At 45.3% G+C, this 20,721-nt stretch overlaps 1 protein-coding gene and 1 pseudogene across 1 annotated transcript in view; both read left to right on the forward strand.

Moving 5' to 3' along the window:
• The window catches only part of LOC149369541 (uncharacterized), a 146,789-nt gene that overhangs the window by 18,190 nt on the left and 107,878 nt on the right, over positions 1 to 20,721 (forward strand). Inside the window, exon 2 of the mRNA XM_089558874.1 lies at positions 7,517 to 7,654. Coding sequence (XP_089415000.1) covers positions 7,532 to 7,654 — 123 coding nt within the window. The 5' untranslated portion in view covers positions 7,517 to 7,531. The remainder of the gene's footprint in view (positions 1 to 7,516; positions 7,655 to 20,721) is intronic.
• LOC149369542 (uncharacterized) lies at positions 146 to 3,072 on the forward strand (annotated as a pseudogene).

The raw sequence follows: 20,721 nt of genomic DNA on the forward strand, positions 1-20,721 counted from the left end.
GGTTAGGCAGCGAACGTGCGGACATTTCTCTTTTCCGGCTTCTAGGTTTTCCAGCTGCAGTGCGTCATACTGTATTCTCCTGGGTTGTGCACGTTGAAATCATGATGTGGTGCTAAAGAAAAGCACATTTTGTAATCGCTACAACATGGGCCGTTGCTGTGTGCCGGGGTGCCGCGGAATTTATGACGGTGGCCCAAAAGTTAGAGTGTTTGGTTTTCCCAAATATGAAGCTCACAGAAAAGCTTGGATGAGAGCAGTTCCTCGCAAGGATTTTACGCCAACCATACATTCCAAGGTAAGTAACTGAAATTTAACTTCTTTGGTAGCCATAGCTTATGTACCATAAAACCCAACACAAAGCAAAAACCTTCCGTAACTTTAAAAGTTGTTGAAGAATAACTTCGAGAGAACCGGATGTAATTATAATTAAGCTTTCTCATGCAGGTATGCGAGCTCCATTTCCATGAGCAAGACTTCATCACCAAGCTCTCACATCATGATAAACAAACAGGAAGAACCATAGAGCTCAAGCGCGATCGTGTTCAACTTCAAAAGGGCGCCGTGCCTTCGGTGCTCCCCAATTGCCCATCATATCTTTCTTCTACACCTTCATGTCGCGAGTCCCCAGCAAGAAAGAGGGCACGTCGGGAAAATGACGCCATCGAGGAAGCCATCAAGAATTCTTGAAAGGCAAGCGAGGAAGGAAAACGCAAAAATTCAGTGTCTTCGTTTGAAGATTTGCAAAGCAAGCTAGCCAACATCTGCGACACCAAGTTTTGGACATTCACTGCGAACGAAGAGTCCGTCATGTTTTTCGTGTAGAACCTGAGCCATCTTCGTACGTGAAATGTGCTGTCATAGTCCTTCCAGATCTGACAATATCTGTAACTATAGGCATAGTGAGGCTGCATTCACTAGCATGTAGCAGTGCAGTTCCAGACACAGTTTGCAACGCAACAGCCTTGTCTGCGCTGCTTTAAAATCTTGAAGGTCAGCTGCGTAAAAGTGCCGAAAAATCAGGCGGCCATAAACGTGATGTTTTGACATTTTTTAGATTCCTGATATCCGAATTTATTCAAGACACTGAAGAAGGAACGGAAGATGTTGCGCTGTTAGAATTTGTGAATGAACAAATCAGCCTTTTCCTCACAAATAAGCGTGTTTACAATTCAGAAATTTTAGTTTTTGCCAGCATTCTTCACTCCATTTCACCCCATGCTTATCACTTTGCAAGATCTGCATCTAGTTTAACTTTGCCGCATCCATCAACTCTACGCCGTGTCTGTTCCAAATACCAAGGTGACCCCAGCGAGGAACAACAAGTAAATTTCCTTTCGTACATACGGGAACGAGCGAAGTTATTGAAGCCCCACGAAAAAACCGTAACACTTATGATTGACGAGATACATCTTAAACCATTCTTTGACTTCAAGGCAGGAGCAATAGTTGGAGCATCAGCCCATTCGTCAGCGCCACCAACAACCGCCCATGTCTTCATGACACAGTCACTGCTTTCCTCGAACAAGGATGTCATACATATTCTGCCTGTGTGTAGAATGAATGCTGAAACCCTGCACCAGTACACGAGGAAGATAATAGTCGGCATTGAAGAAATGGGGCCAAAAGTAATAGCTGTCATAACGGACAACAACTCTCTGAACCGCAAAATGATGTCGCTATTTTCAGAAGAGCCCGAACTGAGCATTGTGTACCCTCACTCAGTAGACAACCAACGTCCGGTATTTTACATTGTGGATCCGCTGCACTTACTGAAATGTATAAGAAATAATTGGATTAGTCAAAAGAACACTGCAACATGCTTTTATTTCCCAGAAGTTGATTTGTCTGGTGTTATGCCTGACGGGCCCCCGCGAATGAAAGCGGCAACCTTCGAAGCTGTTAGAAAACTTTATTCATCAGAAAGAACAGCACTTGTGAAAGCTGCTTATGGGCTTAACGCGAAATCTGCAAATCCAACAGTTATGGAGCGCCAGAACGTGAAACTGGTCCTAAATGTTATCAACTCTTTCGTCTCGAATGCTCTCCGAACTCGTGGATCAGTACTGAAGATCCCGCTTGCCGACTCAACCGCCTTGTTCATAGACACTGTGCTGGCGTGGTGGAGAATAGTGAACTTGGAAACTCCTCACAAGGATCGAATAGTCAAGGACAGCCTCCAAGAACCAGTACAATCAGTCAAAGATCAATAGCTGACCTTTCTCAGTGGAATCATAGACTGGCTTGACGCCTGGAAGACAGTTAACATGTCCAGTGGCACACTCACCAGGGAAACCCACACTGCCCTTCGGCTGACCTGCTATTCTCTTGTGGAAGTGTCCCGATACTGTTTGGAGGAGCTGAAGTTCAAATACGTTTTGCTTGGGAAATTCCAAACAGACGCTTTGGAAGACCGTTTCGGTAGTTATCGCAGGTTGGCTGGCAGGAACTACCATATTTCGGTGCGTCTATTGTATGAGTCGGAAAAAAAGCTGAGGCTACAAAAGCTTCTGACATTGCCAACTGAAGCGGCTTCAACAAGCACCAAAGAGGATGAACAACCAATTGTGGACACAGATAACTTTTCTGTTGTTATTACAGAGAACGACATTACTCGGTCAAAGTGTGACATGGACGTGATAGCGTACATAGCTGGCTATTGCGCACATGCTGCCCTTAAGAAATTGTTCCTCGTATGCTAGCGTAGTTGTTGTTGAGGACAGGGTCCTGGAAGCTGAAGACCTTTCCAGAGGTGGACTCAAGTTTCCGCAGCCGTGTGTTGTTAACATGGTGCTTGTCTGCAAGCTCGTCGTTGAAAAGCTTTCAACAGGGGAAAATGAAGAGAGATTTTTGTTGAGCCGCAATCAACACTCTATTGTAGCTTCCTTAGTGTCTTCCCTGGTTCAAGAAGACTTTCCGGTCAGCGAGTGCGAAAACGGATATACAGGAAAATCACTTCTGCAGCTCATGGTAAAAGCCGCAGCCAACACAGTGCTGAGTAATTTTTGTAAATTAAAGAATGACGCCATTCAGGACAGCAGTCAGAAGGCAGCTTCCAGGAAACTAAAAAATTAAAGAATTGAAATATTTTATTGCAGAGCACTGTGACCAATAAAATTTCCGTAAAGTATTCATGTTACTGTTTTCCATGACTTCGTTCATTTTGTTTATTTTGATGTCTAACACGCCATCCGCTTTAGAAAATGACAAAAAAAACGTACATTTCTTTAAAAAGCAACAGAAAGCATGAGATGCAGCAGGTACTGCATCTCATGCATTCTGCTTCATTCTACTGCTTTTCTGCCTAGGAAAAAAATATTTTGAAGTTAATATGAACTAAACGCGATGAATTGAAGAGCAGGGACTCTAGCAGTGCAATGCTCTGCCACAAGTATTATCATGCAGCGATAAAAACGAAGCATTTAGCTGCAATACGAAGTATATTGCAAGGGCTAGAAACATAGCATAAATTATAAATTAACACGGAAGATATTTAGCGAAATCATGCTCGCGGTTAAAAAGCTGTTGTGTAGTCGCTAATTCATATTTATTGACTCACTTCTAAAGCCATTGTACCTCGGATAGTAAAAAAGTGCGCTTAAAACTGCCGGCGAACCCCCGCAGTCGCGAGCGGAGGACGGACAACTAGCGTGGCGTCACGGAGCAAGCGGAGAGGCCTTGAGTAAGTCTAGGTGGCTTTGCATGCGGGCACAGTGCAGGGGGCTGTCCCCGCACTCGCAGGTGGCATGCTTGGTTGGAGGGGGGGAGAAGACTTCGGCAAAGCGTCTCTTCCTTCCACTCCCTCTATCACATGAACCAGGCAGCCACCTGCAAATAAAACCTCATGCCTCTGATGCATCAAATGCAGTTTTTTGCAAATGGCATCTGCACAGGAAAAGTGAACAAAGAAAATAGACATTATTTCGAGGCACACAAAAATCATGTCCATCATTTTAGAAAAATGTAAGAAAATAAATTCCAGGAAATGGACAATGAGAAATGCTGTACTGAAGGGCTCCAGATTAAGTTTGGCCACCTAGAGTTCATAATTTAAGAAGCACCGACATCGCTTAGCACACTTGCTTCTTTGCGTTTAGCCTCCAGAGCAATGCAGCTACTATGGATGGTGTTTGAACCCTCACTTGGAATTAGTAGCTGAGCACTTGAGCCAGGACATCAGGCAAAAAATATACTAAACAGATATATTATTACGTGCCTCATAATCAAGGCAATATACAAAACCTTGACACAACTAAACAATGAAGTAAAGAATCACTAGAGGGGCCTCAATCCATTGACACTGACTTCTCGTTGCGATTGACCACCTTGCACCTGCTAAGTGGCATCATAGATGCATATAAATAGAAGGCAAGTGACTGCAGCTTCTATTACACACCGCAGGTTCGAAGGGCATTTTCAGCTCCAATAAGCTTTCCAAACAATTAAAATAAAACTGTGAAAGCATGTTGAATAAAGGGAACATGAAAAACTATTTACTAAAGCTAGAATTTGTTGCCATCATTGCATACTTGTAAATGAAATCAAAACATAATTCTTTTTTCTACAAAATGGTGATAACGCATCTGTCCAACTTCCATTTATGAACTGTGTTGCGCTTCAACTGTCATGCACAACAATGAATTTTAACCTCACTCTAACTCTTTAACGTGGCTTCCAAGACATGGCCTTTGTCAAGTTGCGACGACAGTCCACCGCTGCAATATATCGCACCTTGCGGAAACATTTTACACTCTATTTCAAAAGGTGTACTCGCTTGTTCCCTTATTGCATCATCCTTTTATTGAAGCAACCTTTCAGGCTATATACACGACATTACCTTTACATTTACCACTTGAAAGCAGCACAGTCACTCTACTTTAATTTGTCAAAGAGAGTAAACATCACATTTCCTCAAGGCAAAGCTTTGACCAGCAGGCAACGGCACATAAACCAATCTAGGTGGTCTTAGGAGGGCAGGTCTGGAAGTGGAAGGTATCAGAAGCATTCCTTTCAACTGGACAACTCTAGCAGATCAATGCATCATTCTGGAGGAAGCACTTGTGACCATCACAAGGTGTACAACACATGTACTGATAGGGTTACGCATTACTTGCTTCAAGTCTAAGTGAGCATCATAGATTACCAAAGATATTTTGAATTACATAAACACTTATACCGGGTGTTTTCTTCAATGTCCTGAAAACTGTGACACAGCACCAGAAGAAGTCACATACTTTTGGCAGACTTACAAATGATTCACTTTTGGCTCATCCACGTACTCGAAGCAATTTTCTCGCTCAAGCGCCCATGCAAATGAAAAAATCAAGTTCAATCATCTTTCCGTCCCAGGCAAAAAACAGCAGTCTTTCACTATGCTAAGGATACATGGCTCGCTTATGTAGGACTGCTCATTCTTTTTGATTAAAAATGCTTCAACCAGTCCTCGCTCGTGCAAGGCAAGGACTTCCCCCTGCTAGTAATGCTCGTGCGGTGAAACAGTGGCAAACATTTGCTACAGTCCCTCACATGCAACGCCAGGTTGATCCCTGTGCTCACACGCAATGTGTTTCCTGAGGCATTCATTCAGGCATTGCCCAGCCTGCTCGATGTATACTTTCCCACAGCACATGGGGTTGAATACACAACTCCCACTACACACTTTGTGAACCTCGTTTGGTGGTTGGTCTTGCATGCATGTTCTCTGCACAGCCAGAGATGCGGGTGAAAATACCAGATAACTCATGAGGGGCTGAAAACACTATGTTGATACCAAATTTTTCGGACGCTCTTTTCAGCCCATGGGAAATTTTATGGAAGAACAGGTTCACCTGAGTGTTTCTTGTCCCATACTTCCATAAAATTTCCCATAGGTTGAAAGAGTGTCCGAAAATTTTCGTATCCAGTTTGCGTTTTCAGCCTGCAAGAGCAACCACCAATTGGAGTTCACAGTGTGTGTAATGAGGGTTGTGTATTAAATTCATATGTCCAGTGCGAAAGTGTACATCAGGCAGACTCGGCAATTCCTTAATGAACGTCGCAGATAACGTGGCAAGAAGTTGCAAGCAGGCACCGGTAGCAACCTTGCTTTGTATGTGAAGGACTGTAGCAGATGCCAGCCTCTGTTTCACAGCACGAACATTATTAGCAGGGGTAAGTCAGCAATGAGCAAGGACTGCTTGAACACATTATAAAAAAGAATAAGTGGTACAAACATTATTAGCAGGGGTAAGTCCAGGCATGAGCAGGAAGGCGGCGAAAACGCCCGAGAAACTGGTCCAATACTGCCAACTTTTGAAAATGGCTGAGCCAAGACGGGGAGAACATTGGCAACGTGGGGCCTTCGTAGGACCGTAGTTTGCCAACTCAATTCCTACATTTGACCACTGTCATGTTCTGCTTGGGTTGAATGTTCTGGCCGGTAGGGGGTGTATCTTTGTCAAACGCATCCAACGCAGCTGACGGACTGCAGATCACACGCGTTGTAGTTATCTTCTGATGACGTAGGGGGAAATCTGCGAAGTCAAAAACAGTTACCTGAGCGCTTTGCGGTTGTCCCTGCCGCCGCCACCGCTGCCCGATCAAGGGTATAACCACACTAAAGATCGATCTCTCGATCCATTCGCTCAAAATTTATCGCGTCATTGTCCTTTTACCCATCTTTCTTAAATACTTCCATGCCACTGATTCACCGCTAGCACATGTACAACGTCCTTCCTACTTCTCACATAGATTACATAATAACTACAGCTATGCCCGCATTTATGGCAGCACTCATGCTTTCAACTTCTCGACACTCCCGCGCGCCATCCGCCACTGAACGATCTTCCGGACTGCATCGCCCTGCAGCGCAATCACGACACCTGTCGGGAACATCTAATCAAAAACCTCGTTGTTAACGCTTAGCACGTCATTTTTATAGTCATGATTCATACTGCTTTGTTTTCAGCTGCTTCAGACTTGCCTTATTGGTTCTGTTCATGCGCAGCTAACCGAATGTATGCCTGAAGTGTTTTATTTTGCTTTTGTTTAACTCTTCGTGCGTTCCACCCATTTTTGTCCATGACTCATAGTGGCCTTGTATCTTTAGCAATTTTTGTGAGCGGCGATATATTATTAACTGAACTCATTTGTTTTTGCCTTTTTTGCTGTACCTTTACTATTCTGTGTATTTCTAACCCTTTCACACAAACTTCTGTACTTGACCCCCCTTACAAAGTGCCTCTATGGAGGCCTGTAAGCTATGTGTAAATAAACAAAATAAACAATTATTGCTGATACCCGGCTCCAACCAGACGCACATCAATATCAAATCATTGGAACTCTAGAGTCATAAAGCATAAAAATGCATGCACATGACCAAATGGACAACAGCCATAAACTTAGTAAAGGCAAATCAATAAAAAGCGAGTAAACAAAAAATGAAAGCATGAATTAAGATACAAAAGGCCATATTGACTTGTAGAGATTAAAAAGAGATTCGAAACACAGAAGTGGAGCTAATGTCAACTATCTCTTGCAGGAATCCAGCCTAAACATGACGGTTCACATCGAAGACGGTGTCGTCAGATCGCTCTTGCCGAGCATCGAGATTCCCGTTTGCTCTTTCTACGCCCTGGCCAGGGAGAAGCTGCTCAGGAATCCAGAAAAGACAGCGCTGGTGAGCACATTTCCTGCCCACCCCTGCGTTAGAGATTCTTCGGCCTGCTTTAGTAGCCCGAATCCTGTATGACGGGAAATGTGGACCCTATATTTATGAATTCCTTCCACTTGATTTTATTTGTTCCATGAATTCATGAAGACATGTTTGAGCTATTGGCAAATAATTCTTCCACTGACTTAACATATAATGGGCTATGCAGATTTCTTTTTTCTCTTCGGGGGCGACTTCATAACTGCTTCAAGTACTCTGGTCAGATAGAACGTAAATCTGTACTCAAGAGCCGTCCAGATTGCAGAAAGACACACACTGCAGTGCGGAAACGCTGTGCAGTGGAAGGAAGCGCCATGCAATCTGACTTGCTTCCTTAAGGAAAAGCTAAACAGAACACAAAATTCCAAGGCAGCAATTTTCAGCAACCTTCCTTGTTTAGAGGAAGGAAACATTAAACATGGCTTTTGTTTACTTGGTGCCCGATGAGCAGAGTAATGCTGTACCTCGCGAGTCGTGGGTCAGCATTGCGAGCTGCTGTTTCCCTTAGTTATATTCTGCCATCCATAAGGCGCTCCAAAAAATTTTCAGGACGACTTTATGCACCAATCATGCCCAGCTTTTCTGATAGCTTTGGCCACAGGGGTACTGTATTAGGGACCTCTGTAAAAAATTTAAGAAGAAAAAAATAAATAAAAATAAAAACAAAAATAAAGATAAAAATAAATCGAAAGTCTAAATAGATTTTGCGCGTACATGGTGATTAGTAGAGTGTTTTCCCTCCTCGCTGCAAAATCTGACCAAAATCGCACCATTTTTCACGTCCTTGGTAAACGAATCGGAAGTACCGTAAACTTGAATTTCCCCGGTGATTGCAAGTGTTCGGAACCACGGGACAGGTGGTGACAGCCGTGCTAACCAGAAGCTTTCCTCCAGGTTTCCTAGGCTTGCATCTTTGGGAGCTGATATTACAATTTAAATCTTGGATAATCAGACGATCTTCAAAGCCGATACAATTCTGAACGTGGAGTGCCATATCCCAAAGTGCCCAGTGCCTGGCAGAACTGGCAGAACCTCTAGAAAGCCCTTGTTGAACCTTGTAAAAGAACACCCGGTGCTCAAGGCGTCTGACTATATAACCCTGATGCTCAGGCCACTAACACAAGACAAAGGGTCAGTATGGTGTTGAAACTCGACCATGCACAACCATCATCATACGCGGAAATAGAATGGTAAACAAACAGGTAGACTAAAGATTGTTTAGAGGGCACCACGAATGTAAAGGTGCCTTCAAAGGTTAACATACAACACTGTGACCTTTAGCATCAAGTACGCGTTCCCTAATGACCACAGGGACGTATATTATATGAACTGCCAGGGTGAAACGACACGCGGAGAAAAAAATCAACAGCAACGCGACGATGAGGAGGAGGAGGAAGAACATTTATTTCCGCCGAGTATGGCGCGGCCGCCACCTCCGGGTCCGCATGCAGGCATCCGGGGAGGCAGTCTGTCGCATCGCGGCCGGAGGACATCCGACCCCGTCTACGAGAAGAGGTCTTCAGCCTCAGCCGCCAGGAGGACGGCGATGCGCTTTTTTCGTCGGAGCTTCTTAGCGTGGTCTCCCATTCATCGCTAGTTTTAATCGCGTTGCGCCCTAGGGCACGAACGCATCTCCATATTATGTGATGTAATGTTGCCACGTGGGCGCAAAGTTTACAAATTTTGGTTTCTGCACCGTCCCTCCGCCGCCCTATGGCACCCGCCCAACTCCTCCACAGGGGCCAGAAAAAATTTCGAGCTTGGAGTCTTCTCTAGTTGTACGATTCCTTTTTACTCAGTGATCTATTCAGGGGCGGATAGATCCTCTGGTCTTTCTTCAGATTGTCGGTTACATCCGTAAACGTACCAATACTTTCTTTGCTTTTAGATGTTGTTGCGGAGGCGTCCGCACCACCCCGAGGTTGCACTTTTTTTTGCGAGAGACTGCTCATAAGGGCATTTAATTTTCACTTCTGTTGTACGGAACCCCTGAGTAGAAGTATTAATAAATTCTTGCTGTACTTCTTCTCTAGATCCAACCTATTTGTGTTCTTGCGTTCGTGGTATAGTTATCCTATAGATGTTCCATTCGGCGCATTAGTATATGCTGGAAACCGTCGCTGCGGCGGTGTTTTATCGCATCAAATTGTGTTTTGAGTTTTGTTAGGACAGCCGTCATCGCACCAGAGGAGCGTGCTACGTTTACTTCTGTCCGAAGATCGAAATTGCCGGAGAAGTGGTGATTCCAGCATTAAAAGGTAAGCCAGGTCTCCCTTGCAAAGCATACGCTAGTCAATGGAGTAGGCCTCTGAGCAGTTATAGGTCAGGGAGAACTTCCTGTGATAGGGCTGATATTTTGATCTCAAAACTGGTGGGGCATTAGCATTAAAAAGACATAATTGGGCTAAGACATAAATGGGCATAGCTCTGACTGGCTTGGGAGTCTAAAATATTGTGGGTGTCATGGTGTTGGGTGTCGCTCAGTTTGATGGTGACGGCTATAGACCAGAATCCAGAGCCGCTCCCAGGCGCAGCCATTTTCCGCCGACTGGCGCGCCGCCGTGCGGGCGTTTCTTTGGGGACGGCGGGGCTGAGGGCAGCGGGAGCTAAAAAAACATTGCTCAGTATACTTCCGCAGCGTGGCTGTGTTGGAGGAAGTATTTACGTTATCAAAGAGATAACATTCATACGTTATAATGGTGTTTAGTTTTACATTGATGTTCATTGTGCCGGCGCTTAGCACGTGCTCGTGCTTATATCGCTACCGTCTGGTGCTCCACCGCATAGAGAACTTTTCTTCAATATTAAGCGTTAGTTGAAATTTGGTTCAGCGCAAAAGACCAACACAAAGAAAGGAAACGACACACACGGAGCGCTACTAACAACTGATTTATTGATATATACAAGAAACACATATATACAGGGTCTCTTCTGAAAGTAGTAGGACTGGTTTTTTCCTGGACGAACGGGCGGATGAGAAGCGGTCTGCACATGCAGGATCGTTGAAAGGGGATATTGAATATGCTGGGGAAAATCGCCAATCGGCTCTCGACCGTTGAAGAGAGCAGGTCGCTTGTACTGTGAACCCCTGTCGAAACGCCTCGTCACGAAGAATCATGGAGCGTTTACCGGATCAGCTATACGCGATCAAACTTTGCGTAAGTCTTAGTAAAACGGGCAAAGAGACTCACGACATGATTAAGAAGGCATATGGTGACGCTGCCATGGGTAGACCAGGTGTTTTTTGAGTGGCGCAAGCTGCTCAGAGAAGGTAACGAAACAGTGGAAGACGACGACCGCTCCGGACGCTCTACGACCAGAAAGACCAACGAAAATGCATAGCGAGTGAAATATTTAATGAACAGTGATCGTAGGATGAGTACCATAATGATTGCTGATGGCTTGATCTTTCCTCAAACCCAAGTTTTTGAGATCGGTACAGACAACTTTGCCATGAGGAAAGTGTGTGCGAGGTTGGTGCCGGGAGTGTTGTCAGAGGAGCAAAAGACCAACCGGCAAGCGATCGGCCAGGATCTTCTTCATCGTGTGAATGAGGAACAAAATTTTTTGCCCAGCACAAGGCGGCAACGCTGCCTCAGCCTCCCTACAGCTCGACTTGGTCCGGCCAGACTTTTTTATATTCGCGAAAATAAAATCGCCGATCAAGAGAAACATAACGGATTGGTAGAGGCGGTTCAAGAAGCCGTGACGAGGGAGCTAAACAGCATTCCGGTCCAGGCGTTCCTGGAGGCGTACAAAAACTGGAAAACTCATTAGCATCAGCGTGTAGGTGCGGAAGGGTGCTACTTTGAAAAATTCTAATCGTTTTTACTACTCGCATGAATAAATTTTATTTAAAAAGAGTCCTACTACTTTCAGAACAGACCCTGTAGTCTTCACACGAATGCGCACAATCGGGCGGCTCCAGGCTACTTTAACAGTTCTAGATGGCTCACAGTTATCTAAGCTCACATTATGTCACTTAAGAAAGAACGGAAATCAGATAAAGTAGATAACTCTGAACATGAAAATGACAAAAGGAAAAGATATGGATGGGATTTGACCGAAACATTTCGAGAATCGACCGATGAAAAAGACACGGGTCAGAAGTTACGTGGCGTTATATGACGTTGTCCAAAAATATACGCTCAGCTGAGTACAAACTTATGGAAGGGTCGCTGATGCACTGGCTAGACTTTTTATGAATATGAAAGGCCTCCAAAATAAATCTTGATTTTGTGCTTTTACTTCTGCCTAAAACCTTTGCTTCTTTGAACCGTGGCGCGCAGCTCCAGCCCATTACGTGCGAAACTAGATTCGCAAGCTTATCTTGACTTATCAAATTTCGAGCATGCTCCCTTAAACGGTCATTGATGCAACGCCCTGTCTGCCCATTGTAGCACTTTCCACAGGAGAGGGGGATCTTGTAAACCACTCCTAATGCACATTTGACGAAGGCTTCTTCATGTTGCTTTTTGCAACCGCGCTCACCATCACCGCAGATGCGGGAGCACAGCTTCGCCAACTTATTTGGCGCGGAGAATACAAGAGGCACTTTGTGCCTGCTGGCCACTTTGCTGAAATTATGTGACACCTTATGAATATAAGGCATCACCTCAGGTTTGGGCTTTGCGCGTTCTGTTGCAGCCACGTTTCGTCGAGGGCGAAACTTCTTCAGGAGGGTTTCGGCTACTGCCGTAAGGACCGAGCAAGGGAAGCCTGCGGACAAAAGCCTGCGCACCTGATGGTCGAAACTGCCGTGCATCTCGTGCGGACACAATTTCCGAAGCACGGCTTCAAGGCAGAGCATTGCTAGTGCTCTCTTAACGGTGTTAGAGTGAGACTTAGGTCTCAGAGTGAGAGAGTGAGTAAGGTCTTAGAGTGAACTGCTGGTCGCCGTGAAGGATTCTATTGAAAAGTCCGGGGAACCTTCTTTTCGGTCCTCAGCAGGTGTCTCTTGACGATTTTTTAAGGCTTTTAGAATTTTATTTGTGTGTTACTTTAATCCTTTATGACAAGAAGCCGTTTCTGCTGCGCAACGGAATTTGCATAGGGTGCTGTGTGGCCCCTATTTTATGTGATATTTTTTCAGCTTATGTTGATCGCCCTTTGCAGCACGCTTTTATCGGACGCCCGGTTTTAATGGTTTTTAGATATGTCAATGATTTTTTAATCTTTTTAAAAGCCCCTTTTAACTAAACCATTGAGCATTCCGTTGGTGATGTCTTAAGAGCTTTTAACGAGCCCGGTAAAGGCCTCACCTTTGCACATGAACTTCCCCAGAATGGTCAGATACGATTTTTAGACCTGAGGTTGAGGTTTGGTGGGGGCACACCTGTTGGGCGCATTTCCCACGCGCGAAGAATGAACTCTTGCCCTATGATTCGTCTCAATCCTCTGCCATGAATCCGCGCTTCGGCAATCGTGCCCGCACGAGATGCACGGTAGTTTCGACCATATGGTGCGCAGGCTTTTGTCCGCAGGCTTCCCTTGCTCGGTCCTTAGGACAGTAACCGAAACCCTCCTGAAGAAGTTTCGCCCTCGACGAAACGTGGCTGCAACTGAACGCGCAAAGCCCAAACCTGAGGTGATGCCTTATATTCATAAGGTGTCACATAATTTCAGCAAAGTGGCCAGCAGGCACAAAGTGCCTCTTGTATTCTCCGCGCCAAATAAGTTGGCGAAGCTGTGCTCCCGCATCTGCGGTGATGGTGAGCGCGGTTGCAAAAAGCAACATGAAGAAGCCTTCGTCAAATGTGCATTAGGAGTGGTTTACAAGATCCCCCTCTCCTGTGGAAAGTGCTACAATGGGCAGACAGGGCGTTGCATCAATGACTGTTTAAGGGAGCATGCTCGAAATTTGATAAGTCAAGATAAGCTTGCGAATCTAGTTTCGCACGTAATGGGCTGGAGCTGCGCGCCACGGTTCAAAGAAGCAAAGGTTTTAGGCAGAAGTAAAAGCACAAAAACAAGAGTTTTTTTGGAGGCCTTTCATATTCATAAAATGTCTAGCCAGTGCATCAGCGACCCTTCTATAAGTTTGTACTCAGCTGAGCGTATGTTTTTGGACAACGTCATATAACATCATGCAACTTCCTGGCACGTGCCTTTTTCGTCTGTCGATTCTCGAAATGTTTCGGTCATATCCCATCCAGATCTTTTCCTTTTGTCATTTTCATGTTCAGAGTTATCTACCTTATCTGGTTCCCGCGCTTTCTTCAGTGACATAATGTGAGCTTAGATAAGTGTGAGCCATCTAAATCTGTTAAAGTAGCCTGGAGCCGCCCGATTGTGAGCATGCGTGTGAAGACTATAAATTTGTTTCTTGCATATATCAATAAATAAGTTTTTAGTAGCGCTCCGTGTGTGTCGTTTTCTTTCTCTGTGTTCGTCTTTTGCGCTGAACCAAGTTTTAACTATGTCCCACCAACTAGCGCAGCACGAAGTTTTGATCTAGCGTTAGGTGTGCGGTTAGGATGCAGTTCCAATTCCCAAGCACTCTTAATCCTCCCTGCCTGCCATAAAGCACCCCTCACAAACAGGGCTTTCTTGTCGCGTGCGTGGTGCGTCAGTTTCTCAACAAATTACCACTGTGAGCTCAACTGAGTCGCAGCGCCAACAGAAAACAACTTTTGTCATGGTTTATGCAACCTGGTTCACAGAAAAGTACTTTCACTTAATTTCTCGAAATTTGAATATATACTAGCAGAGAAGCCAGCTTTCACAAATTTTGAGGTCCAAAGTCGCGTTTAGTTTATCCGGGAGCTCTCGCCGCGTGTGAAAGCGTTACGTAGCCGTTTGGCTAAGTTTCATAGAATGTAATAAAATCGTGTATATTTTCCTATGATTAAGGTAGATATCAACACCAAAAAGATACCTGGATAAACCCATTAACCCCCCCCTCCCCAGTCCCTCTGTCATGGGTACCGAAAGAGCAAATGAAATTGGTAGCGGTCGTGCTTACAATCCTGTGCATGGAATGTGTTTAATAGGAACAAGTGCAAGCTCAGCGCTAGGATGCCGAAGACGTTCTGGTGACAGAAAACACGCGCTTCGTATACCGACAATTTTCAGTCTGCTGCTCGCCGCTCCGGTTACAGCACCATTCAGTCAAATCAATAAACTTACATTCTTATCCATAAAATTATCATAGACGATAGCGCACGTAAAATACTGCAACAAACGACAAGCCAGCGCTAAAATCTGCTTATAAGTACCGGTTTCCAGTCCGTACCCTACCTGGTCGACAACCCTCAGATGTTACGTTGATGAGTAACTGCGCGCAAGATAACGGCAGTACAGTCTGGTAGAGGGAAAATGTGAGTAGTGACGTACAGCACACACTCTCAAACGTTAGGTGAGGCGACGACCGAAACAGCGACCGAAGAGAACACATTACCACGCATTCTGCGCACGGCGCCGGCGCGACCCGCAATCCATCGGGGCCGTGCGCGCCGGTAGACGCCTACTGTTGTCGAGGGTAGGAGCGCGCCTGCAGCCTGCATGCGAGGGTAAAAGAATCTGGTCTATAGCCATGTCTATAGCGATGGCTTCTGCGGTTGCCAAGCACTAGGCCGTGAAGGACGCTTCAAGATAGGAGGAGGGGTTGGTGTTCTTGACAGCAGCGCAGGCGGCGCGTACGGAGCCACATCCATATATATGGCCGCTTGTGGAATGACCAGAAATTTACATGCGATCGAAGCCACGCAAAGACCGCGTTGCTGACCTGTCCAAGAAGGAGGGGCGCGTCTGTAGTCGTGGTGTTTGCCCAATTGGGACTGCTTCAATTGTATATTCAAACGTAGCTGGCAGAGTTCTGTGAAAATGAAGATATACACGTATGTGCGTGTGTGTACAGTAAATATTGTGACCAAGGCCCAGTGATGATTTTTTTAGTTTTTTTTTGTCTACAATAAAAAAATTCGATCACATCACTTAAGATTGATTACATAACAACTAAAACATCCAAAACTCTCGGTTTCATCAGGCGTCATTTGTGCTTTGCCAATCAGGAGGACGCACATAGCTTTAGTTGGATCGCATCTAGAATTGCTGGTATCATCTGGAACACTCATCCAACATATCTTGCCGAGAAACTGGAACCACTTCAAAATAAGTAGTTAGGTTTATCAAAAGGAAATACGCTTGCTACTCCAGTATCTCCAACATTAAATTATCTCTGAATTTAAGCCCACCTAAAAAGCGAATACTTGTCACTCTGATATGTCACTTTGACAGTATTTATCACAATCCTTCGCCGTTTCTCAGATTCTGATATCAAATCAGCGCATCGTATTTCCTCCGATTAGACCACTCCTCTAAAGTGCAACCCAAGATCGTTCACACCAAACCTCAGCGTCATTCGCCAATGTTCCTTGCCATTTACCGTTCGTATAAACTACCTGCAAAAATTGTTTCCGAAAAAACTTGAGCGAGGTGTGTTGCTGGGCGAGTTGGTTGGGGTACATCTTGAGAAAAAACACAGCGCTTGCAGACAAAGGACCAGAACAAGAAGGACACACAACTGTGCTGACTAACAACCTTTATTTCGGAAGGGGGCCGATCCGCGCCTTTTATACAGAACTGGAGGGAATGATGCGCACGCGCACAGAACAGCAAAGTGGGAGCATGGAAAGAGCCAACACAGACCAACTATTCTTATCGTCACTGATAACCAACAACGCAGCCAAAACAACCGAGAAAAGAGAAAAGAAAAAAAGAAAAAAGAGAAAGAAACAACGGGGGAAACAAAGGCAGGGAGCGAAAAGAAACAATTCCAAACAGTTCTAAAAAGATCCCGAAGAAGCCAACAACCAACACGGCTAAACGAATGACGAAGAAAGGTGACAAAGATGAAGGCACTAAAAACTGAACAGACATGCATAAAAGGTGCAGGAAAAGCCTGCGGAAGATGTAAAAAATCGGCACGGCTAAAAGATGACGGAATTAAAAGCGTTAAAACAGATAAAAGCAAAAACCTGAGAAGCCGATGAGAATAAAAACAAGCAGGAAAGGTGGTCACTAAAAAATGAAATTGAACAGACAACAGATCTCTAAAAACATTAATGAATCGCAAAAAACGTGTGGGCGATAAAACCTAAGTTCAGATAACAGAGAAGTTTTTACAGAAAAGTTTAAGATGGAAAACATCGCAAAAAGTGGGCGCCAACAAAACATCACGGGATGAAACCAAAATAATGCGCTGAATCAAATCGAAGCAGAAAGGAATGAACACTCTTTGTCTAACAGCGCAACTGATGGTGTGCTAACGCACTCATCTTTTAGCTTGGTAATAGTGGCTGCTTCAATGATTTCTCGGGTCAGTTGATTTAAGTTTTTTGCCAGAATGTCTGTTTCCTTGAAAGTGGGGGAGATGCGTTTGCAAGGACTGCAATCACGGCAGTGGATGGCCAAATTACCGGACCTTTTATCCTCAGCAATAGCATTACGCTCTAATAACCGCTTGTTGTGTCCTTCTTGTTCTGGTCCTTTGTCTGCAAGCGCTGTGTTTTTTCTCAAGATGTTCCGAAAAAAATTAGGACGCATTTGTTACCAAACTGAAGTGCTTACTTCATGCTGATTCTTCATGCTGATTTTGTCTTCTGCATTTTGGTCCACATCTCTGCTTGTTCTCAAGCCTTCTATACAGTTATGTTTCCTGTTTATCGGAGCGCGTGTTTGTTTATGCTATTAAGATTTTATACCTGTACTTCGATGACTTTATTAGCTTTTCAGCCCCCTGTGTAATGCCCGGAAAGGGCCTCTAGGGCAAGGGAATAAAAAAAAACAACGTGAACTGCTTGCACGCTGTACGCATGCAGTGGGATCTGATACCGCCAACTAGAAATGACTAATCAGCACCGACTATGTCGCGCCCATGACTTCGTTTAATGCTCCGCTCAAAGTATTCGCTATATTGCCAGATAAGTCTAACGGATCCCTGCTCCACTTTATGGTGAAAGAGTTAGCTGACATCTGTTCTCTTGCAACGCCTGGACTCCTAACGGAAGATGGCGCGTACCGGCTTTTCTGGCACGGCGGAAGGAGCTGAAAACCCGACTTCGCTTGCGCAAGCTCCAGGAGTGAGCCTTGTTACTGCAGGAGACCAACACCTTGCCAGCAATTCTGGGCTTCAGTAATTAAGTGGCGCCTTCGATGAACGGCCATCGTGTGCACAATGCTTCCCCTCGAGGAAGGCGGCGGTGTATGTTGAAACCAACTCGTTTTATTTTGACCAGGTGTTTACTTGTAGGAGCATTTGGGCTAAAAGCTGCTCGCGGCAGCTTGACAAGGCCCAGGCGAAATTTACAAGGTAGGGTGTGCTGAACGTAAAAAAACTTCATGGTAGACACATAGAAATAAACAGAACAAGACAACGAAACCGACGCTTTCACACGTGCGCTTCACAAGCGTTCATAAAGCAAGGTATAAAGTACATAAAAACAAGGGAACTCCAATAAATCGTGCAATCAGTGCAATCAAACTGTGCAGTGAAATCATTAAGCCATGAGGGGTATAATAACAGATTTCGTGTACAATACAGTCGGGACCACTTGAAATGGTTGACACTTGCCAGTTATACAGTATTTAAAACATCACAGCACTCACGTAAATTAAAAAAATGGACAACAAATATGCCAAACGAGCGCACTAGGTTATAAGAAAGGCACAATTATTTCGGCAGGTATGCTGCATACGACTAACAAGCAGAGCATCCTTCATGTGATTTTTATTCTGAAATCTTAAGAAATCGCTTCCTCAATTGGTTTAACGTGGTGGTTAGTATCACAACTCTACCAGTTCAGTAGTGACGGGAGATTCTGTTTTAGTGACTGGCTTTTATAATAAGTGCGGAATCGCGGGATGAACCAAATACCAGAGTTATTTGTTGAAACGATTCTTCCCTGACGTTTTAATCTCGGTGGCAATTAAGAAGTCATGGAAGAAGCACGCGTTTCCCTCATGTATGCCTCGTTCCGGAAAACCGGTGCCCCTCATACCAGGAGGCAGTGGCAGTTGCTTCAAATTACCGAAGGCAGCAGTTGTGGTGGTACCCTACTATGTTAGACTAGCGGGTGGCGCTCCCTCCCGTCCCGTATTTATCTGGGCTGGTTATTGACTGCATAGGAAATACCCCGGGTGTCCGATTGCAGTCGGAGCTGACAAAAACGTCGCACACCCAGACTGAGGGTACCCTACTTTGAGCCCCCGCCGTAGGCAGGTGCGGAATGCCTTCGCGGATGCATTCCTTATCCTTCTAAATCATCCCAGATCAGCAACGCGGGCTGAGCGTCATGGTCATAGTGCCACATATGCTCCTGATCTGACGTGGTGGTATGGCCCCAGCGCTCCCTCGTTTCACCTTGAGCCTGAATTCGTTGGGTGTGACCACCACCCAATCATCATCGGTGTCCACCCATCGTGAGCCCGCCGGTTACAGCGCAAGTGCACTGTTGTCAACTGGGATAGTGTCCACACTATTCTGGATGTGCGGTGTCGTCACCAATGCTTGCTGACCGCATAGAATGCGCGTTAAACAAGGCTACAACCTCCTCCTGAACAGACATCGATCGAGTGTTTCCAGATATCGGTGTGCTCAACTTGTGGGCTGCTCCCTGACAACCCGGGCTGACAGCCTCGCGCGATCCCACATCTGCACAGGCACGCATAAGAGTGCACTATATAACCGGCAAGGCTCGCAGATATGAACGCGACCTATCACGACGGCAGTGGCAGACGTAGTATGAGCAGTCTTCTACGAAGTCGTCTAATCCATCTCTCTGGCGAAATTTCTGCGCCATAAAAACAAGGTCACCGTCGACCCGACGAAAGTACCACCGCATGGTTGTCTCCGGATGATTTCGGCAGAGAAGAGGCATGGAAGTTTTTTTTTTTTCAATTTCATGGGTTGCCTTTTTCTACTACCGCATCTACCATTCGAGAATTCCAGCCCAAATAGACAAACTGGCATCAGCAGCCGACGTCGAGGGTGAGGACATGCTGCGAGTCTTTTTTCTGTGCCTGAGTTGCTTGCAGCAGAAGATTAGGCATTAGAAACGCCATTTCATATGATGCCTAAGTTGCGCTCTCCTCCCTCAACTTCTGGACACCGTTAACAAAGTTTGGTTTGATGGGTTTGTACCTGAGGCCTAGAAGTTGGCCACTGTGATCACATTTCTAAAACCAGGGAAGCCACCGACGGACCTTGGTAACTTCCGGCCTATTTGCCTAGCATCCGCGCTGCGCAAGCTTACCGAGGAAATATTAGGCACACGACTGTCGCGGTGGCTAGAGCCCCAAGGTTTTTTCCATCCCGCCTACACTGGCTCACGTCCATTCATCGGTGCTGAAGATTGTTTGGCTGTCTTGGCATCGCAAGTTCTGTCATCAACCCGCAGTCACAATGCACGTACCGTCATCGGCATGGATATTGAAAAGCCTTACGATAACATAAGTAATTCTGCCATTTCGCACTCTATTCACATACTGCAGTTACCTCTTCGAGTACGCAATTTTGTAAAATATTTCCTTGAAGGCAGAAGATTTGTCTTGCGCTTCAGTGGTGACTCCATAGGCTCATTCGTATTTATTCGCGCTGTACCCCAGGGCTCTTAACTGTCACCAACGCTGTTTAATATTGCTTTCATTCCCCTTGCATGGAGCTTGCATAATGTCCCTGACGTTAAGTTTTTGCTGTACGCTGATAATATCACGGTGTGGAGCGCTCATCACGTCTTGGTGACTCAAGCGGCGGCCATACAGTGAGCCGTAGATGTTACAGCCATTTTGGCTATGTGTTGTGTTGTATTGAGTTTATTGGGGCATAAGCTGCTAAGGCTATCATGCGCCAAGCTTAATATGCTATGTCCGTCGTCCTAGAGCTTTTCGTGAGCAAAATTACATTCACGTCAGTTGCCAACCACTCGGGACACCGTAAACTCGCTGCAACGCCAATCCGTCTCCAAATACCTGGAACGCCACAGCAGGAATAATTTACACTGAACATTCTGGGTTTGCCCATCCGTCAGTGAGGA

The sequence above is a fragment of the Amblyomma mixtum genome, chromosome 1, assembly GCF_055824585.1.
Source record: "Amblyomma mixtum isolate Tamu chromosome 1, ASM5582458v1, whole genome shotgun sequence".
Classification (NCBI taxonomy): Eukaryota; Metazoa; Arthropoda; class Arachnida; order Ixodida; family Ixodidae; genus Amblyomma; species Amblyomma mixtum.